The sequence below is a fragment of the Hyla sarda genome, chromosome 5 (assembly GCF_029499605.1).
Source record: "Hyla sarda isolate aHylSar1 chromosome 5, aHylSar1.hap1, whole genome shotgun sequence".
NCBI classification, from domain to species: domain Eukaryota; kingdom Metazoa; phylum Chordata; class Amphibia; order Anura; family Hylidae; genus Hyla; species Hyla sarda.
The window spans coordinates 323386838-323405510 of record NC_079193.1 but is presented as its reverse complement, the minus strand read 5'-3'; the positions used below and the strand labels follow the sequence as shown (position 1 = coordinate 323405510).

At 44.3% G+C, this 18673-nt stretch overlaps 1 protein-coding gene across 3 annotated transcripts in view; it reads right to left on the bottom strand.

Moving 5' to 3' along the window:
- The window catches only part of LOC130274230 (Y+L amino acid transporter 2-like), a 76746-nt gene that overhangs the window by 18234 nt on the left and 39839 nt on the right, over nucleotides 1-18673 (bottom strand). For all 3 annotated transcript variants that reach the window (XM_056522303.1, XM_056522304.1, XM_056522305.1), the window contains exons 5-6: nucleotides 3139-3262; nucleotides 2930-3033 (exon numbers count right to left, since the gene is read on the bottom strand). In XM_056522303.1, the coding sequence (XP_056378278.1) occupies nucleotides 2930-3033; nucleotides 3139-3262 (228 nt within the window). The remainder of the gene's footprint in view (nucleotides 1-2929; nucleotides 3034-3138; nucleotides 3263-18673) is intronic.

Here is an 18673-nt window from a genome sequence, read left to right as displayed (position 1 = left end):
CAAACAAACATATCGGTACTTCCACATGTGAACATTAAGTGTACTTAAAGGGGTACTCCGCTGCTAGACATCTTATCCCCTATCCAAATGATAGGGGATAAGATGTCTGATTGCGCTGGCTCCGCTGCTGGGGCCCCCCGCTATCTCCCGCAGCACCCGGCATTCTAAACAAATTACAGGTTCCTGCGGCAGTGATGTCACGACCACGCCCCCTTGTGATGTCACACCATGCCCCTTCCATTCATGTCTATGAAAGGGGGCATGACCCATAGACATGAATAGAGGGGGCGTGGTGTGACACCACGAGGGGGCATAACCACTGCCTCAGGCTCCGAGCGCTCTGAACAAAATCTTCAGAGCGCTGGAGCACTGCAGTACCCCTAAAATGCTATTTCTAATTGTCTACATGATTTGTGGACTTTTTGCAGGTTGGAGTTCATGAGAAACGTCACTTCCTCAATAGTATTTAATATGTGTTTGTTGCATGTACTGACAGCCATGCTTTAGAGCACAGTTTAGGTTGAAAGGCTTTGGTTCTTTTCCCATGAGGAAGTACTGCTATGTTTGTTTGTATTTGTCCATTGGAATAAAGTGATTTCAGTAAAATAATTTGGCCGGAAATTCCGCCAAAGTTGTCTACACATTGGCCCTCATTAATTATTGCAAACTCGTTTTGTCGAGTTGTGCACCAGATTCTGGAGCATTGCACCAGAAATTCTGTCAGAATTTGCGGCAGAATAAAAAAAAAACTGATTTACTCTCCATTTTACTGGGAAAAGCCAAAAAAGGGGTGTAGCTGTCGGGAAAAGGGGCTTCGGCACAAAAAGGGGCGTGTTCCCAACATTTTTACAAAAATCCAACATATTTACTAAGGTTTCAACAGAAAATGTGGTGGATTTCAGCTGAGGAAAACCAGACAGATCAGAACATGTGTAAAAAAAACAAAATAGAGGGAAAGTGGAAAATGTAGGGAAACTTTAGTAAATATCGTGGAAAATAAATTGTAGGGAATTAAAACCCACAAAGAAACCTACACAACACTCTTAGTAAATCAGGGTCATTATGTTCAATGGGATTCCGCTGTCTGATTCACCCAGCAGAAATTCCACAAAAATGTAAGACCTGTCTTTAAAGGGTACCTCTCATCAAATAAACTTTTGATATATTTTGGATTAATGAATGTTGAGTAACTTTCCAATAGCATGTTAATGAAAAATATGCTTCTTTCTATTGTATTTTTCCCGATCAGTCCTGTCAGCAAGCATTTCTGACTCATGCTGGAGTCCTAAATACTCAGAGCTGCCAGCCTGCATTGTTCACAGCCAAACAGGCTGTGAACAAAGCAGGCTGGCAGCTCTGAGTGTTCTCCTTTGTGAACAAAGCAGACTGGCAGCTCGTAGTGTTTAGGACTCCAGCATGAGTCTGAAATGCTTGCTGCCAGGACTGGTAGGGAGACCCCTAGTGGTCATTTCTTCAAAGTGGAAAATTAAATAGAAAGAAGCATATTTTTTAATAACATGCTATTTGAAAGTTATTCTGCATACATTAATCTATCATATATCAAAAGTTTTTTTGATGAGAGGTACCCTTTAATTTTGCAGAATTCCGTGGCAAAATCCCTTTGAAGTCAAAGGGGCTTCCAATTTCGGTGGGATTCTATCTTTTGAGGGAACAGAAATTCTACCAAAATTCCATCCAAAATCCACTCAAATTCCGCAAAAAAATTTGAAAAAGAAGCAGTTTGCTTTTCGATGCGGAATTTGAATGGCATAGTAGAAATTCCGCCATATGAACATAGCCTTAGCCTCACAGTCTTGGTCTGTGCCATCATTCAGTGCTGGAGGTGAAGGTATGCTGCATATTTAGGGTTAGTGCTGAAGTTTGCAAGTTTTTCTTCCCCATAAGGCTATGTTTACACTGCATAATTTCCTCACTGAATTTCCTCGACTTCTCCATTCAAAACCATGGCACACAAGTAATTTGAAAGAGATTCCAAGCTAAATTTACATTTGGAAAGTTTGCCTTAATTCAAAGCACCATTGATATTTTGAGTATTTTCAGCTTCAAGAATTGACATGTTAATGGGCTACGTAGTCACGTGGGCGATCCTAACCAGTGATTGACAGCTATTCTTTTATTTTATTTCTGGGCCATGTAGTCAAGTGGGTGGTCCTATGAGTTATAAATAGCTATTGTTCTACTGTTCATTTTTTTTCTGGGTTAAGGTGTTAAGTGGGCTGTCCTATGAGTTATTGATAGTTATTGTTTTATTGTAAGTTTTTTCTGGGTTAAGTAGTCAAGTGGGCGGTACCAGGATTTCTTGACAGCTATTGTATTTTTCCTGAGATAATTAGTCAAGAGGGCGGTCCTTTGATTTATTGACAGCTTTTGTTTTATTGTTAGTTTTTTCTGGACCAAGTAGTCAAGTGGGTGATCCTATGAGTTATTCACAACTATTGTTTTATGGTATAAAAAATTCTGGGCTAAGTAGTCAAGTGGGAGGTCCCATGATTTACTGACAGCTTTTGTTTTATTGATAGCTCTTTCTGGACTAAGTAGTCAAGTGGGCGGTTCTATGAGTTATTCACAACTATTGTTTTATTGTAAAAAAAAGTTTCTGGCCCAAGTAGTCAAGTGGGAGGTCCTATGAGTTATTGACAGCTTTTGTTTTATTGTAAGTTTTTTTTTCCAGGCTAGGTAGTCAAGTGGGCGATCCAATGATTTACTGAAAACTTTTGTTTTATTCTTTGTTTTTTCTGAGCAAAGTAGTCAAATGGGCGGTCCTATGAGTTATTCACAACTATTGTTTTATTGTAAAAAAAAAAATATCTGGGCTAAGTAGTCAAGTAGGAGGTCCTATGAGTTATTGACAACTTTCTGTGTACAAGTGTGCTCTTATCCACATGCTCATCTCTAGAAATTCTCTTACCTTGAAGCAGCGATGATGGATGAGTTTAGTCCACCATAGCAAGACATTGCCACCGCTATTGGGATAAGCCATTTGGCATGGCCAAGCACTTCACTTCCAAATGTCTGTGAAAACAATAAGTCGTACATGCAGCTACCAGATGATGATACTATTAGGACCCACTATTATTTTATGGAACGGTATCTTATATTATGTATATGAGGAATTACCACAGCCACTGCGTCGCTTGTGAGGACAGCTGCCATATCCAGAACCACATAGTAGGCAATATTGGTCAGCAGATATACTATGGTAACTATCGGCATTGAAATAGCGATAGCAAGGGGGAGATTCCTGAAGAAAACAAAATGAACGAAACAATAAAGAAACAGAAAGGCGTAAAGAAGATTTAAGACCAATCATACAGTATTATTATTTATCTATTTATTTTTTAATTGTTTTCTATATATTTGATTATATTTATATATAATATAATTCATATAAATATATCATATAATCATATAATTATGATTATATACTAAAGCTATATGACAAAACAAGAGGCTTAATGGTATAGGGAAGTGATCTTGAAACTGAGAACCTCCATCTGTTGCAAAACTATAACTCCCAGCATGCCCAGACAGCCGTTGGCTGTCTGGGCATGCTGCGGAGTTGTAGTTTTGCAACAACTCAGGTCTACAGTTTAGAGACCACATGTATAGGGATTGTAACCATCATGAATCTAAGTTAGGCTGGGTTCACACGACGTTTTGTTAAATACGGTTCCCGTATACGGCTGGGAGGAGGGGGGCGGGCTTAATCGCGGCGCCCGCACTCAGCCGTATTCGGGAACCATATTTAATGTATATCTATGAGCCGACCGGAGTGAACCGCAGCCTCCGGTCGGCTTCGTTTTCGGCCGTATGCGGTTTCCCGACCGCAGGCAAAAACGTGGTCGACCGCGTTTTTGCCTACGGTCGGGAAACCGCATACGGCCGAAAACGAAGCCGACCGGAGGCTGCGGCTCACTCCGGTCGGCTCATAGACATACATTAAATACGGTTCCCGCATACGGCTGAGTGCGGGTGCCGCGATTAAGCCCCGCCCCCCTCCTCCCAGCGGTATACGGGAACCGTATTTAACAAAACGTCGTGTGAACCCAGCCTTACCTGTATAGCTATCATTTAAAAAGTAAGGATTCAGGGTAAATTGAAAATTTCTAGTTAGGTTAGGCTACTTTTACACTGCCGCGGGGTTCCCTCACAAACGGCCGTTAAGGCTCTCTTTTTTTAATTTTTGTTGTCTTTAGGGGCCGTTAGTGTGACGGAGCCCAACGGGAGGCATAACGGGCACAGAGTATCCCATTCACTTTAAATGCATTCTCTGACGTTAGTTATTGTGGCCGTTATTCCACCGAAAGATAGCGGGAGAAAAAGACGTTGCAAATTTTTCTCCCGCTATCTTCTAATGGGCGTCACACTGCCATGCACAAACAACAGTGTGAAAGGAGCCTTACATTAAAGAAGCACTTTGAGGTTGCACACTCACTTTCATTAGTTGTACAGCGGCATTCGGTTTATTCCAGTACAGCTACACCTATGTGTTTCATTACTGTTATTTGGTCATGTGATCACCGGTCTAGACCACAAAAAATTACAGTGCTTAATGTGTCAGAACAGGATGTCAGTTCTGGGTCAGGTGACTTCCTGTAAATTACAGGATGACATCATCACCTACCAGATCTCTCCCCTCCCAGCTCAATCTGCTAATCAGATCAATGTCCCAGCACCAAAGGTTGTCCTGTGGCTTCAGACTGCCTCAGGCACTGAGGGACCTATTGCTGTGTTTATTGTGTCCCAGCACTTTGCCAATTGTTAATATATTTTTATAGTTATTTTGTTGTCTAATTTCTATGTATGTTATTTATATATGTTATGTTACCTTTAAGAATGGAGCAGTGTACCCCATATGACCCTGCCTGCCAATGGGAACCCCTAAATTCTATTCCACATAGTGTAGTGGGAGGTGGAGTTGCCCCAGACTAGCCTGAGCTCTAGTGTGGATAAGGTGTAAGGTGTGTTGTGTTCTCTAAGGGAAGGCCAAGATCAAATCTACTTCATCCGGTCATTCTGCAAGGATCACCCGCACGGTGGAAGTATATGCCCTGGTGGAGAAGCTACAAGACGTTAGCTACCAGGATCAATCTTCAAGTCTCTCAAGTCAGTATCAATTTCTTGGGTGAAAGCACCACAAGTCCCAGCAAGGCAACAGAGCTCAGAAGGGGTTACGGTGCATCCTCTCAATCTGCACCATACTGTCCATGTAATACCATCTGCACCCTGCTCTGTAAAGACAGTTATCCATAACCTGATGTCAGTGTGTGCCTTTACTCCCTGTGTCTGGCCCAGGAGAAGCTGTCTCCAACCTTGGACTGTGTATAGGCTAATGGTGCATTGGTGTCACGAAGTGATAAGGTATTTCCCAACACCACCCATGGTACCACACTAGCTGGCAAGGGGGACTTTTTAAGAGAGGACAATGAGGCGATTATAGTATGTGTAAAATGAAAATAGAGAGGAAGCCTGAAGTTCACGACCACCCATAAAGAGTGTTTTGGTCTGTAACGTTTCAAGAGACTGTGCCTTCTATTCAGATGTAGAAAGTAAATTTGGGGTTCTTCTTTTAAGTTTTTGTCTGGACTGGTATTCTACTGGTGGTATTCTACACTTAGATGGTCAACTGGGTATTCTACACTTAGAGTGTTAACTAGGTGAAGAAATTTCTAGAAACTGGCCTGTGCCTAACACCCAGTCTGAGTGTTGGTCACTGGCCAGTTCCTAGAACTTTCATGTATCGTCTTTGTAAAGGGTTCTGCCTCAAACACTCTATGCCAGCAAAGATAGACACTCCGATGGGTGTTTAAAAGTGGATAAATGGGACTGGCACTCCTCCCATTCAGAAAACCAACACAGGAGATGATGAATGATAGTTACTTACTTATTAGAAATCACATTTAGGGTCTATTCACACGTACAGCATCCTGCGCATATTTGATGTGCAGGATTTAATGTTGTAGATTTCAATGTAAAATTACTAAATACAGCTTCAAATCCTGTGCATCAAATCCTGCACATCAGATATGCGCAGGATACTGTACGTGTGAATAAACCCTTAACACGTTTCTATTACATACAGGACTCTTCCTCAGATCTATTAGGCAGAGATGACAGAGGAGAGGGGTCCTGCCTACCCTGTGAGCTCTGGGCTAGAGAATTGGTTCAGTCTGAATTTTGCAAATAGGGGTGTAGAACACTTTGCCTTGTCCTAACACACATAGGGAGTTTGCTGTGTTAGTTAAATAATACTGTTATTCAGTATGACATGCAGATTACAAGCATCGCTATTAGAATCACTGCCGCAGAGCGTCTGTATGTGGCAGATTTTTTATGTAATTTTTATTTAATTTAATTTGAATTAATTTCAATTTTTTGATTACTCATCGACCTTGCGAGGCGAGCTACCACCTGTTCCAGCCCCTGCCTCTCAGCGTACCCCCACACTCAAGTGTCCACTTGAAAGGGAGGGACTGCAGTACCAGCAACTTGGACAGGAGCACATTCAGCCTCTGTGCCATTTGATAAGTGGGCGCATAAAGCTAGAAGTGGCTGCAGTGAAAAAGCAGGTACTTATATCTTAAAATCGAGCTGGCGGTCTTCCACCAGGTGAGATACCACCTGTCCCAGCCCCTGCCTCTCAGTGACGGTAAAAGTTATGGTTCATTGTTATCGCTGCAAGCTATTTCATTGGATTCTTGTGATAATTCCACAGGTAATATGATGTCAATGACCATAGGGCCTCAGTCTTGAAAAGATGACATAGATTTTTTTAAATTTAAGATTTATATTAGATTCCCAAGTTTAATGTCCCGGTGTTTACTTTGATCTAATACTGTATGACCACAAAACCCAATCTAACAAGGAGTCACATGGCGACACAATGACAGAGCCTAGAGCTGGCAGCAGCATGAGGAGACCATAATCTGGCAGAATTACACAGCCTGGTATAGTGGCTGAATGACACAGCCTGGAGTTGGCAGCAGCATGAGGAGACCATAGGGCCTCACAATCCCTAAGATTAAAAGATTAATTTTAAAATTTTAATTGAAGATTTATGGTAGCTAGTGCTACCATAAAATTTTTTAGGTAATGTCCAAGGCCTAGCAGCATCAGTAAACCATATAGTGGCTGAATGACAGAGCCTGGAGTTGGCGGCAGCATGAATAGAACATATAGTGGCTGAATGGCACAGCCTGGAGTTGGCGGAAGCATGAGGAGACCATATGGTGACAGACTGAGACAGTATGGAGGTGGCAGCAGCAGTATCAGGAGTCCTGAAAGTGACCCGGTGACAGAGTGGTGCGGTGGGTGGCAATACCAGTACCAGATGACGAAGGTGGGTGAAAAAAGATCTGATCCAGAGGAATGTTTGTAACTGGGGAGCAGTGGCTTAAATCTGTTTGGCACTATCCATATTTGTGAAGTGGTGTGGCACCATGGTCAATCTACTCTGATGCATCGGCATTGGTGGGTTGAAATCCTGGCTGATCCATGCTTAATTCATCTTCACAAAGGTCAGTCTCTCCACATTTTTCGAGGACAGATGACTTCTCCTTGGGGTGACTATGGGACACAGTGGAGGATGAGGAGGCGGAGTCACACTCTGTCCGGAGCGACGTGACCTGTCCAGGTTGCTGTTGTGGCTGTGCAGGAACCACATTCACCCAGTGGGCCGTAAAGGACATGTATTGTCCCTGACCATAGTTACTACTCCACACGTCGGCATTGCCGTGCACTTTGGTACACTTTGGTAGAGTGGGGTGGTGGATGTTAGACATGTGCATTTCATTAACTTTTTTTCGTTTTGGGTAATATTTTCGGTTCGGTAATTTTTTCAGGTTTCATTTTTCGGATACATTCGGTATTCGGAGTATCGTATAAATTTTTTGTTTAACTTAGTTTCGTAACTTTTTTTTTCTTTCTTTTTTGCCCTTTTTCCGGGGTACCATGAAAAAGAAAGATGTTGTAGGGAATTGAAAAAAAAAATTAGATTTTTTTGATAACAAAATTATTTTTTATTTAGAATCAGGGGACCATTATCGGGAGCGGGTGCAGGAAAAGTAGGGAGCCACAAAGATCGGAACATTGGAAGACAGGTAAGATAATGTTAAATTTTATGTGATTTATTAATACATAATGTAATGTTGAATGAATGAATGCTGCTTGAATGATTGATGTGTTTGATTAACAAATGATTTATGTATAACGCGTCGTGGTTATCTTTATCATATTTTTTATGTAGATATTTATAGTAAAATATGTGATTTTAATATATACGTATTGTTAATACATACATTTTTATGCAATGTCTATTTTTTTGAACATGTAAAATATGCTTGATCTGTGTTTTACACTTGCACTAACCAAGTGTTTCTGTTTCCCAAGAACCAGGGCTCCTCCAGCTGTTGAAAAACGACAACACCCAGCATGCCCTGACAGCCAAAGGCTGTCCGGGCATGCTGAGCGTTGTAGTTTTGCAACAGCTGGAGGCACCCTGGTTCGTTGGCAAACAATGCGCTAACCTATTTCTGTTTTTTCTTTTTTAAATTTCCCTCTCCCTTCACTGAATGGTCAGTTATTTAATGAAATGCATTGTTAATTGCTGTGGGAAAATTTTTCATTGATGAAATCAATAAAAAAAAATTCCCTTGGCAATTAACTATGCATTTCATTAACCTACTAAACCAATTCAATAAATGGAGAGGGAAATTTAAAAAGAAAAAACAGAAATAGGTAACTTAGCGCAGTGTTTGCAAACGAACCAGGGTTGCCTCACGCTGTTGCAAAACTACAACTGCCAGCATGCCCGGACAGCGTTTGGCTGTCAGGGCATGCTGGATGTTGTAGTTTTGCAACAACTGGAGGCACAATGGTTTGTTGGGTAACAGAAACACTGGGTTAGCGCAAGTGTAAAACACGTATCTAACATGTTTTACATGTTCAAAAAAATACACATTACATAAAAATTTATGTATTAACAATAAGTATATATTAAAAGCACATATTTTACTATAAATATCTACATGAAAAATACAATAAAAATAATCATCATGACATGTTATACATAAATCACCCGTCAATCAAACACATCGATCAAACACACATTAAAGGGGTACTCCGGTGAAAACCTTTTTTCTTTTAAATCAACTGGTGGCAGAAAGTTAAACATATTTGTAAATTACTTCTATTAAAAAATCTTAATCCTTCCAGTACTTATTAGCTGCTGAATGCTACAGAGGAAATTATTTTCTTTTTGGAATGCTCTCTGATGACATCATGAGCACACAACCCAAGTCCCCATCACTGCAAGGAAGCAGTGCTAACCACTGAGCCACCAGCTGCCCCTAGCCTACATCTGCTATGCACGGTTGCTAAAATGGACAGAGATGTCAGCAGAGAGCACTGTGCTCGTGATGTCACCAGTGTTCCAAAAAGAAAGGAATTTCCTCCTTAGCATTCAGCAGCTAATAAGTACTGGAAGGATTAAGATTTTTTAATAGAAGTAATTTACAAATATTTTTAAATTTCTGCCACCAGTTGATTTAAAAGAAAAAAGGTTTTCACCGGAGTACCCCTTTAATTCATGCAGCATTCATTCATTCAACATTACATCATGTATTAATAAATCACATAAAATTATACATTATCTTTCCTGTCTTCCAATGTTCTGATTTCCGCGGGTCTCTTCTTTTCCGTGCACCCACTCCCCATAATGGACCTACTCTGACACTATTAATTCCCTGATTGGTAAGTGTTTTTCATCCAAAAAAGGGCAGCCCCACACAGGAACCTCTCCCTATTTCCACCTAAAAACTGGAGGTGGTAGCATCAGCATGAAAAAACCATATAGTGGCACAATGAGTGAGCCTGGAGGTGGCAGCATCAGCATGAGGAGACCATAGAGCAGCACAATGAGAGAGCCTGGAGGTGACATCATCAGCATGAGCAGACCATATGGCGGCACAATGACAGAGTCTGGAGATAGCAGCAGCAGCATAAGGGCCATGTCAACTGAGGGTTGAGTCTGAGGAACACACCGACTGTTGACTGGGGGTGTCGGATGTCACATGGGATGAAGTGGATGACCGAGTGAACCGATCAATCATGGCTGCTGGGATGCTGGTCGAGACACCACTGCTAGCTGACACCGGGAGCTCAGACCTCTCGCTGCGATTCCTGCTGCCACACACCCCTACTCTGCTGTAACCTCTGCCTGCACCTGATGAATTTAGGCCTCTGCCACTCCTCTGTGCACGTCCTAGCACTTCTCTGCCTGACATACTTATTGCGTATATGAGGGGAGTACATTCCCTTAAAACAGTATTTGTCTCAAACAGCAACAGGTTTGTACTTTTGGCTGTCCTTTCACAGTATCTAGGCACTTGACAGATTAACAGGTACAAAATAGTACACTACTTAGATGTAGGTATGTGGTATGCACTTATGAGGGCAGAAAGATGCGCTACAGTACGCTTAACATTTTTTTTTTGCACAATACCAGCAGTACACAAATGTGCTGCAGCCCACAGTTGCAGCGTACTAAACCCAAAGTTGCACTCACTCAAAGACTATTAGGAATGGACTGCTGGGTATGAAACCATTTACAGACTAGTATAAACAGCAGACAATTTATTGTGGAACAAAGACACAGAGTTGCGCAAAAAAATTATTCCTCCATCCTCTGCTAAGGTTTCTAAAGCTGAGCCAACTTGTTCAAATGTATGAGGCAACACACAGCTCTCTGCCCCTCTCTGTAATACAATGCTGTAGAAAGTGACTGGGAGGTTAATGGCTGCACTAAAAAAAAATTTCAGTGAAAAACACAATGCTCTTAGTCCACCAGAACGCTGATGTGACTAGGAGGTGAAACGCTGCTGGAAAAAGCTTTTCTGTGTAACACACAAAGCGCTGACAGTCCTATCTCTCTGCAGTGAAAGGATGAAGTGACTAGCCGGAATATGGCTGCCGACTATATAGGGCTGTGACATCACAGGGGTGACTGGCTGCTGATAGGCTGCATCCTGCATGTGATTCATGGTCATCCCGCCTACCCTTGTTCCCACCTGCCCAGGATTCCTTGCCCCATGTCCTCACATGTGGATCTACCATTTCAGATGCCCTGGAGCCTGGACCGCACTAAATGAAGTTGAATGAAGCGCGGCGATATTCGCATTAATTGCGAATCACATTTTTCATTAAATTCGTAATGAATTTGCATTCGTCATATTCGATTCGCTCATCTTTAGTTGTGACGTTTCCTTGGATACCTGGGTGCCTTTATGGAGGTCATTTTCTCTTTGCTATACCCAGTTCCAATGCAGGATTTCCATTTGGCTTCATCTGCGGGCTTGCACGGGATTCCATATCCAATGTACTTCTGCTTGAGGTTATATGCGTATTTACTATACGCTCCAGGTGAGCTGCAAATTTATAGACTCTGCATTTGCCCCCTTCTGTGGGGCTACCTTATTGTGTTTTTTAGGGTAACGCACAAGGTGCCTCCTTCAGGCCTTTTCTTTTTCTACTTCTACACAGGATTAGCTTACATAGGTTTTGTTTTATTTTACTACTTTGAAAAAAGAGCTGCCTAGTTCCCCATAACTACCAATCATATTGTTCCTTTTTTTTTTCAAAGGCCTTTATTATTATTATTTTTTAAATAAAGAAGCAATCTGATTGGTTACTATGGGAAACTGGTCACCTATTCTTCTGCCCATATTCTGATAAATGTCCTCACATAACTTTTCGTAAGAAAATAAATATGCTTAAAATTGACCTCCTACAACACCTTTTTCTGTATACTAGGTTGTATGAGGGATAATGTTTTGAAACGTGATCTGTAGTTTTTTTTTATAACTTATTTTTTTATTAAAGTTTTAAGAAGTATAAAAAAGGTTAATGTATAAACATTGCGATAACTGCATAACGCTTTGCTGTACAAAATGAACAGGTAAAGTTTAATGAATTCAAGAAGCACAACTGTGTAAATCAAAAATATAACATTCATGAGGTCATATAACAAAGGAAAAGCAGAGGGGATAAGCTGGATGTAGGGAGAGTCACACGTAGCGTATCCTTCCTTCACGATCTGATGGGATGTAATCTGTACTTTTTATTAGTACTATTTTTGTTTTGATTGTTTTTAATTATTTTTCTTTCTGGTAAAAAGACCAAAGTGACGAAAAGATAAGAAATTCTGGATTTTGGTAAATTTTCATGTCTAAACATATGTCAAACCACATTTACCATGCTGTTTCATTAATATATATTTAAATAGTTTGGAAATTTTCCCACACAGCGATATGAAATGTTTATATATATATATATATATATATATATATATATATATATATATATATATATATATATATCTATAGTTTTCCACCAGAGCAGACACAGTCCATTCACGGCCAATTTTATTTTTGGATTTTATTTTTTTCCTCCTTTTTGCGCGAGCAATTGTCCTCTTTAATGGCATCCCTCATTTTACCATAAAATGTATGGCACAACCAAAAAAATTATTATTTGTGTTGGGAGTGAGGAGCATGGAGGAGGAGTTAACCCATAAATGTCCTGCATTCCCCTGCAGGGCCATGATCTACACAGGGACAGGTCCGGACATAAAAACGAAGTGGTCTCCACACCAGCCCCCATCATGTCACCTCATGTGTTTCCCAGGCCTCACTAGCAGCAAAGTAAATAACCATTCATTATAGTAGGAATGTGTATAAATGTGACTCTATATATGCATGTTATAGCTACTTAGATATCTAGTGTATGTCGTATGTGTGACAATTGTGTCACAGTGACATTACACCCCTTTACATGCTGCCATCCCATTGGGTAAGCATCGTCCACTCATCAAGCTTGTGTGGGGATTTTGTGTCGTATGTGTGACCATGTGCCATATGTGTAATCATGTGCCATATGTGTGGCGGTTGTGTGTTATATATGTTACTGCATAGAGATTGTGTGACCACGTGCCAAATGTGTGACGGTGTTATGTGGCGGTTGTGTGTCGTATGTGTGACAGTGAGGCAATTGTATGTCGCATATGTGACCGAGTGGCGATTGTGTGTAGCACGTGTATAAGATAAATTGTACAAGTGTGTGTAGAGCAGACAGCATATATTATTTCCTGCTCTTGACTACAGAATACTCTCCACTGCACAGTTCAGTGGATGAATACCCCCACTCATGAGGTCCTTTACACTAGAATCTGACCTGCAGCACTGGTGCCTGACACCACAGGTCCTTCCTATGCTGACCCCTCCCCCTGGCTTTCCTAGCTCCTCCCCCACTCTTGGCTACACCTCCTGCTTGCCATTAGGGCTTCAGTTGGCTTATAGCAGTGGTCTCAAACTGTGCCTGTTGGCTGTCCGGGCATGCTGGGAGTTGAAATTTTGCAACATCTGGAGGGCCACAGTTTGAGACCACTGGCTTATAGGAAACAATTTACAAAAACCTGTGCAGAGGAAAAGTGGAGCAGCTGCCCTTAGCAACCAATCCGCTTCCAGCTTTCATTTTTCAGAAGCTGTATCACCTTTGAAAACCCTACACAGATCCCATTGATCTGTGTGCTCTGCGTTCGATTGATAAAGCCTGGCCCTGCCAGGCTTTATCATTCTGAGCACCGGAGCCAACGCAGCAGGAGAGGTAAGCCCTCAGGCTACCTCAGTAGTGGATTGCCCCACTCCCCCCCCCCCCCCCTGCAATCATGCTGCGGGGAGGCGATCCACCCCACTGGACCATTAGGGATGGGATACAGGCACCTTTAGATGCCGCTGTCAACTTTGACAGCGGTGATCTAAAGGGTTAATGGCCGGCCGCGGCGGTATGACGCAGGCTCGAGTCGGGAGCCCGCGTCATACCCTGTTAACGGCCATTGGACGAGTATAGACGTCCATGGTCGTTATCGGATTAATATACAGTTACTACTAAAGCTGGTACTAATTGCCTCTAAGATGTTTGTCAAGGCTATACAACGGCCATTATACAATCCCCATCTTCATCAAAACTAAAATTTATTTTTTTAGTTCAATGGGGGTCATTACTAAATCGTCTGGAAACTGCCTTCCACTCCACTCCATATACTCTACTTCTGCAATAGACCGTTTTGCTATCACATCGGGAGGTCTTACGCTACCATCCACAGGTCTTGCACTAACATCAACAGGTCTTGCACTAACATCCGCAGGTCTTGCGGTAACATCTGCAGGTTTTGCGCTAACATCTGCAGGTTTTGAGCTAACATCCGCAGGTCTTGCACCAACATCCGCAGGTCTTGAGCCAACAGCAGGTCTTGAGCCAACAACAGCAGGTCTTGCGCCAACATGCACTGGTCTTGAGCCAACAACAGCAGGTCTTGAGACAACATCTGCAGGTCTTGAGACAACAACAGCAGGTCTTGAGACAACAACAGCAGGTCTTGAGACAACAACAGCAGGTCTTGCGGCAATATCCGTAGGTGTTACGCCGAGCGCTCCGGGTCCCCGCTCCTCCCCGGAGCGCTCGCTTCACTCTCCCCGCGGCAGCGCTCCGGTCACGTCCTCTGACCCGGGGCGCTGCGATTCCGCTGCCAGCCGGGATGCGATTCGCGATGCGGGTTGCGCCCGCTCGCGATGCGCACCCCGGCTCCCCTACCTGACTCGCTCTCCGTCTGTTCTGTCCCGGCGCGCGCGGCCCCGCTCCCTAGGGCGCGCGCGCGCCGGGTCTCTGTGATTTAAAGGGCCACTGCGCCGCTGATTGGCGCAGTGGTTCCAATCAGTGTGTTCACCTGTGCACTTCCCTATATCACCTCACTTCCCCTGCACTCCCTTGCCGGATCTTGTTGCCTTAGTGCCAGTGAAAGCGTTCCTTGTGTGTTCCTTGCCTGTGTTTCCAGACCTTCTGCCGTTGCCCCTGACTACGATCCTTGCTGCCTGCCCCGACCTTCTGCTACGTCCGACCTTGCTTTTGCCTACTCCCTTGTACCGCGCCTATCTTCAGCAGCCAGAGAGGTGAGCCGTTGCTAGTGGATACGACCTGGTCACTACCGCCGCAGCAAGACCATCCCGCTTTGCGGCGGGCTCTGGTGAAAACCAGTAGTGGCTTAGAACCGGTCCACTAGCACGGTCCACGCCAATCCCTCTCTGGCACAGAGGATCCACTACCTGCCAGCCGGCATCGTGACAGTAGATCCGGCCATGGATCCCGCTGAAGTTCCTCTGCCAGTTGTCGCTGACCTCACCACGGTGGTCGCCCAGCAGTCACAACAGATAGCGCAACAAGGCCAACAGCTGTCTCAACTGACCGTTATGCTACAACAGTTGCTACCACAGCTTCAGCAGTCATCTCCTCCGCCAGCTCCTGCACCTCCTCCGCAGCGAGTGGCCGCTCCTGGGATACGCTTATCCTTGCCGGATAAATTTGATGGGGACTCTAAGTTTTGCCGTGGCTTTCTTTCCCAATGTTCCCTGCATCTGGAGATGATGTCGGACCTGTTTCCCACTGAAAGGTCTAAGGTGGCTTTCGTAGTCAGCCTTCTGTCCGGAAAAGCCCTGTCATGGGCCACACCGCTCTGGGACCGCAATGACCCCGTCACTGCCTCTGTACACTCCTTCTTCTCGGAAATCCGAAGTGTCTTTGAGGAACCTGCCCGAGCCTCTTCTGCTGAGACTGCCCTGTTGAACCTGGTCCAGGGTAATTCTTCCGTTGGCGAGTATGCCGTACAATTCCGTACTCTTGCTTCAGAATTGTCCTGGAATAATGAGGCCCTCTGCGCGACCTTCAAAAAAGGCCTATCCAGCAACATTAAAGATGTTCTGGCCGCACGAGAAATTCCTGCTAATCTACATGAACTTATTCACCTAGCCACTCGCATTGACATGCGTTTTTCCGAAAGGCGTCAGGAACTCCGCCAAGATATGGACTCTGTTCGCACGAGGCGTTTCTTCTCCTCGGCTCCTCTCTCCTCTGGTCCCCTGCAATCTGTTCCTGTGCCTCCCGCCGTGGAGGCTATGCAGGTCGACCGGTCTCGCCTGACACCTCAAGAGAGGACACGACGCCGTATGGAGAACCTCTGCCTGTACTGTGCTAGTACCGAACACTTCCTGAGAGATTGTCCTATCCGTCCTCCCCGCCTGGAAAGACGTACGCTGACTCCGCACAAAGGTGAGACAGTCCTTGATGTCTACTCTGCTTCTCCACGTCTTACTGTGCCTGTGCGGATGTCTGCCTCTGCCTTCTCCTTCTCTACAGTGGCCTTCTTGGACTCTGGATCTGCAGGAAATTTTATTTTGGCCTCTCTCGTCAACAGGTTCAACATCCCGGTGACCAGTCTCGCCAGACCCCTCTACATCAATTGTATAAATAATGAAAGATTGGACTGTACCATACGTTTCCGCACGGAGCCCCTTCTTATGAGCATCGGATCTCATCATGAGAGGATTGAACTTTTGGTCCTCCCCAATTGCACCTCGGAAATTCTCCTTGGACTTCCCTGGCTTCAACTTCATTCCCCTACCCTGGATTGGTCCACTGGGGAGATCAAGAGTTGGGGGTCCTCTTGTTCCAAGAACTGTCTAAAACCGGTTCCCAGTAACCCTTGCCGTAACTCTGTGGTTCCTCCAGTAACCGGTCTCCCTAAGGCCTATATGGACTTCGCGGATGTTTTCTGCAAAAAACAAGCTGAGACTCTACCTCCTCACAGGCCTTATGATTGCCCTATCGACCTCCTCCCGGGCACTACTCCACCCCGGGGCAGAATTTATCCTCTCTCTGCCCCAGAGACTCTTGCCATGTCCGAATACGTCCAGGAGAATCTAAAGAAGGGCTTTATCCGTAAATCCTCCTCTCCTGCCGGAGCCGGATTTTTCTTTGTGTCCAAAAAAGATGGCTCCCTACGTCCTTGCATTGACTACCGCGGTCTTAATAAAATCACGGTTAAGAACCGCTACCCCTTACCCCTCATCTCTGAACTCTTTGATCGCCTCCAAGGTGCCCACATCTTCACTAAATTGGACTTAAGAGGCGCCTATAACCTCATCCGCATCAGAGAGGGGGACGAGTGGAAAACGGCATTTAACACCAGAGATGGACACTTTGAGTATCTGGTCATGCCCTTTGGACTGTGCAACGCCCCTGCCGTCTTCCAAGACTTTGTCAATGAAATTTTTCGTGATCTGTTATACTCCTGTGTTGTTGTATATCTGGACGATATCCTAATTTTTTCTGCCAATCTAGAAGAACACCGCCAGCATGTCCGTATGGTTCTTCAGAGACTTCGTGACAACCAACTCTATGCCAAAATTGAGAAATGTCTGTTTGAATGCCAATCTCTTCCTTTTCTAGGATATTTGGTCTCTGGCCAGGGACTACAGATGGATCCAGACAAACTCTCTGCCGTCTTAGATTGGCCACGCCCCTCCGGACTCCGTGCTATCCAACGCTTTTTGGGGCGCCAATTATTACAGGCAATTTATTCCACATTTTTCTACCATTGTGGCTCCTATCGTGGCTTTAACCAAAAAAAATGCTGATCCCAAGTCCTGGCCTCCTCAAGCAGAAGACGCCTTTAAACGACTCAAGTCTGCCTTTTCTTCGGCTCCCGTCCTCTCCAGACCTGACCCTTCCAAACCCTTCCTATTGGAGGTTGATGCCTCCTCAGTGGGAGCTGGAGCTGTTCTTCTACAAAAAAATTCTTCCGGGCATGCTGTCACTTGTGGTTTTTTCTCTAGGACCTTCTCTCCAGCGGAGAGGAACTACTCCATCGGGGATCGAGAGCTTCTAGCCATTAAATTAGCACTTGAGGAATGGAGGCATCTGCTGGAGGGATCAAGTTCTCCTGTTATTATCTACACCGACCACAAGAACCTCTCCTACCTCCAGTCTGCCCAACGGCTGAATCCTCGCCAGGCCCGGTGGTCTCTGTTCTTTGCCCGATTTAATTTTGAGATTCACTTTCGTCCTGCCGATAAGAACATTAGGGCCGATGCTCTCTCTCGTTCCTCGGATGCCTCAGAAGTTGAACTCTCTCCGCAACACATCATTCCACCTGACTGCCTGATCTCCACTTCTCCTGCCTCCATCAGGCAGACTCCTCCAGGAAAGACCTTTGTTTCTCCTCGCCAACGCCTCGGAATCCTCAAATGGGGTCACTCCTCCCATCTCGCAGGTCATGCGGGTATCAAGAAATCTGTGCAACTCATCTCCCGCTTCTATTGGTGGCCGACTCTGGAGACGGATGTTGTGGACTTTGTGCGAGCCTGCACTATCTGTGCCCGGGATAAGACTCCTCGCCAGAAGCCCGCTGGTTTTCTTCATCCTCTGCCTGTCCCCGAACTGCCTTGGTCTCTGATTGGTATGGATTTTATTACTGATTTACCCCCTTCCCGTGGCAACACTGTTATTTGGGTGGTCGTTGATCGATTCTCCAAAATGGCACATTTCATCCCTCTTCCTGGTCTTCCTTCTGCGCCTCAGTTGGCTAAACAATTTTTTGTACACATTTTTCGTCTTCACGGGTTGCCTACGCAGATTGTCTCGGATAGAGGCGTCCAATTCGTGTCTAAATTCTGGAGGGCTCTCTGTAAACAACTCAAGATTAAATTAAATTTTTCTTCTGCATATCATCCCCAGTCCAATGGACAAGTAGAAAGGATTAACCAGA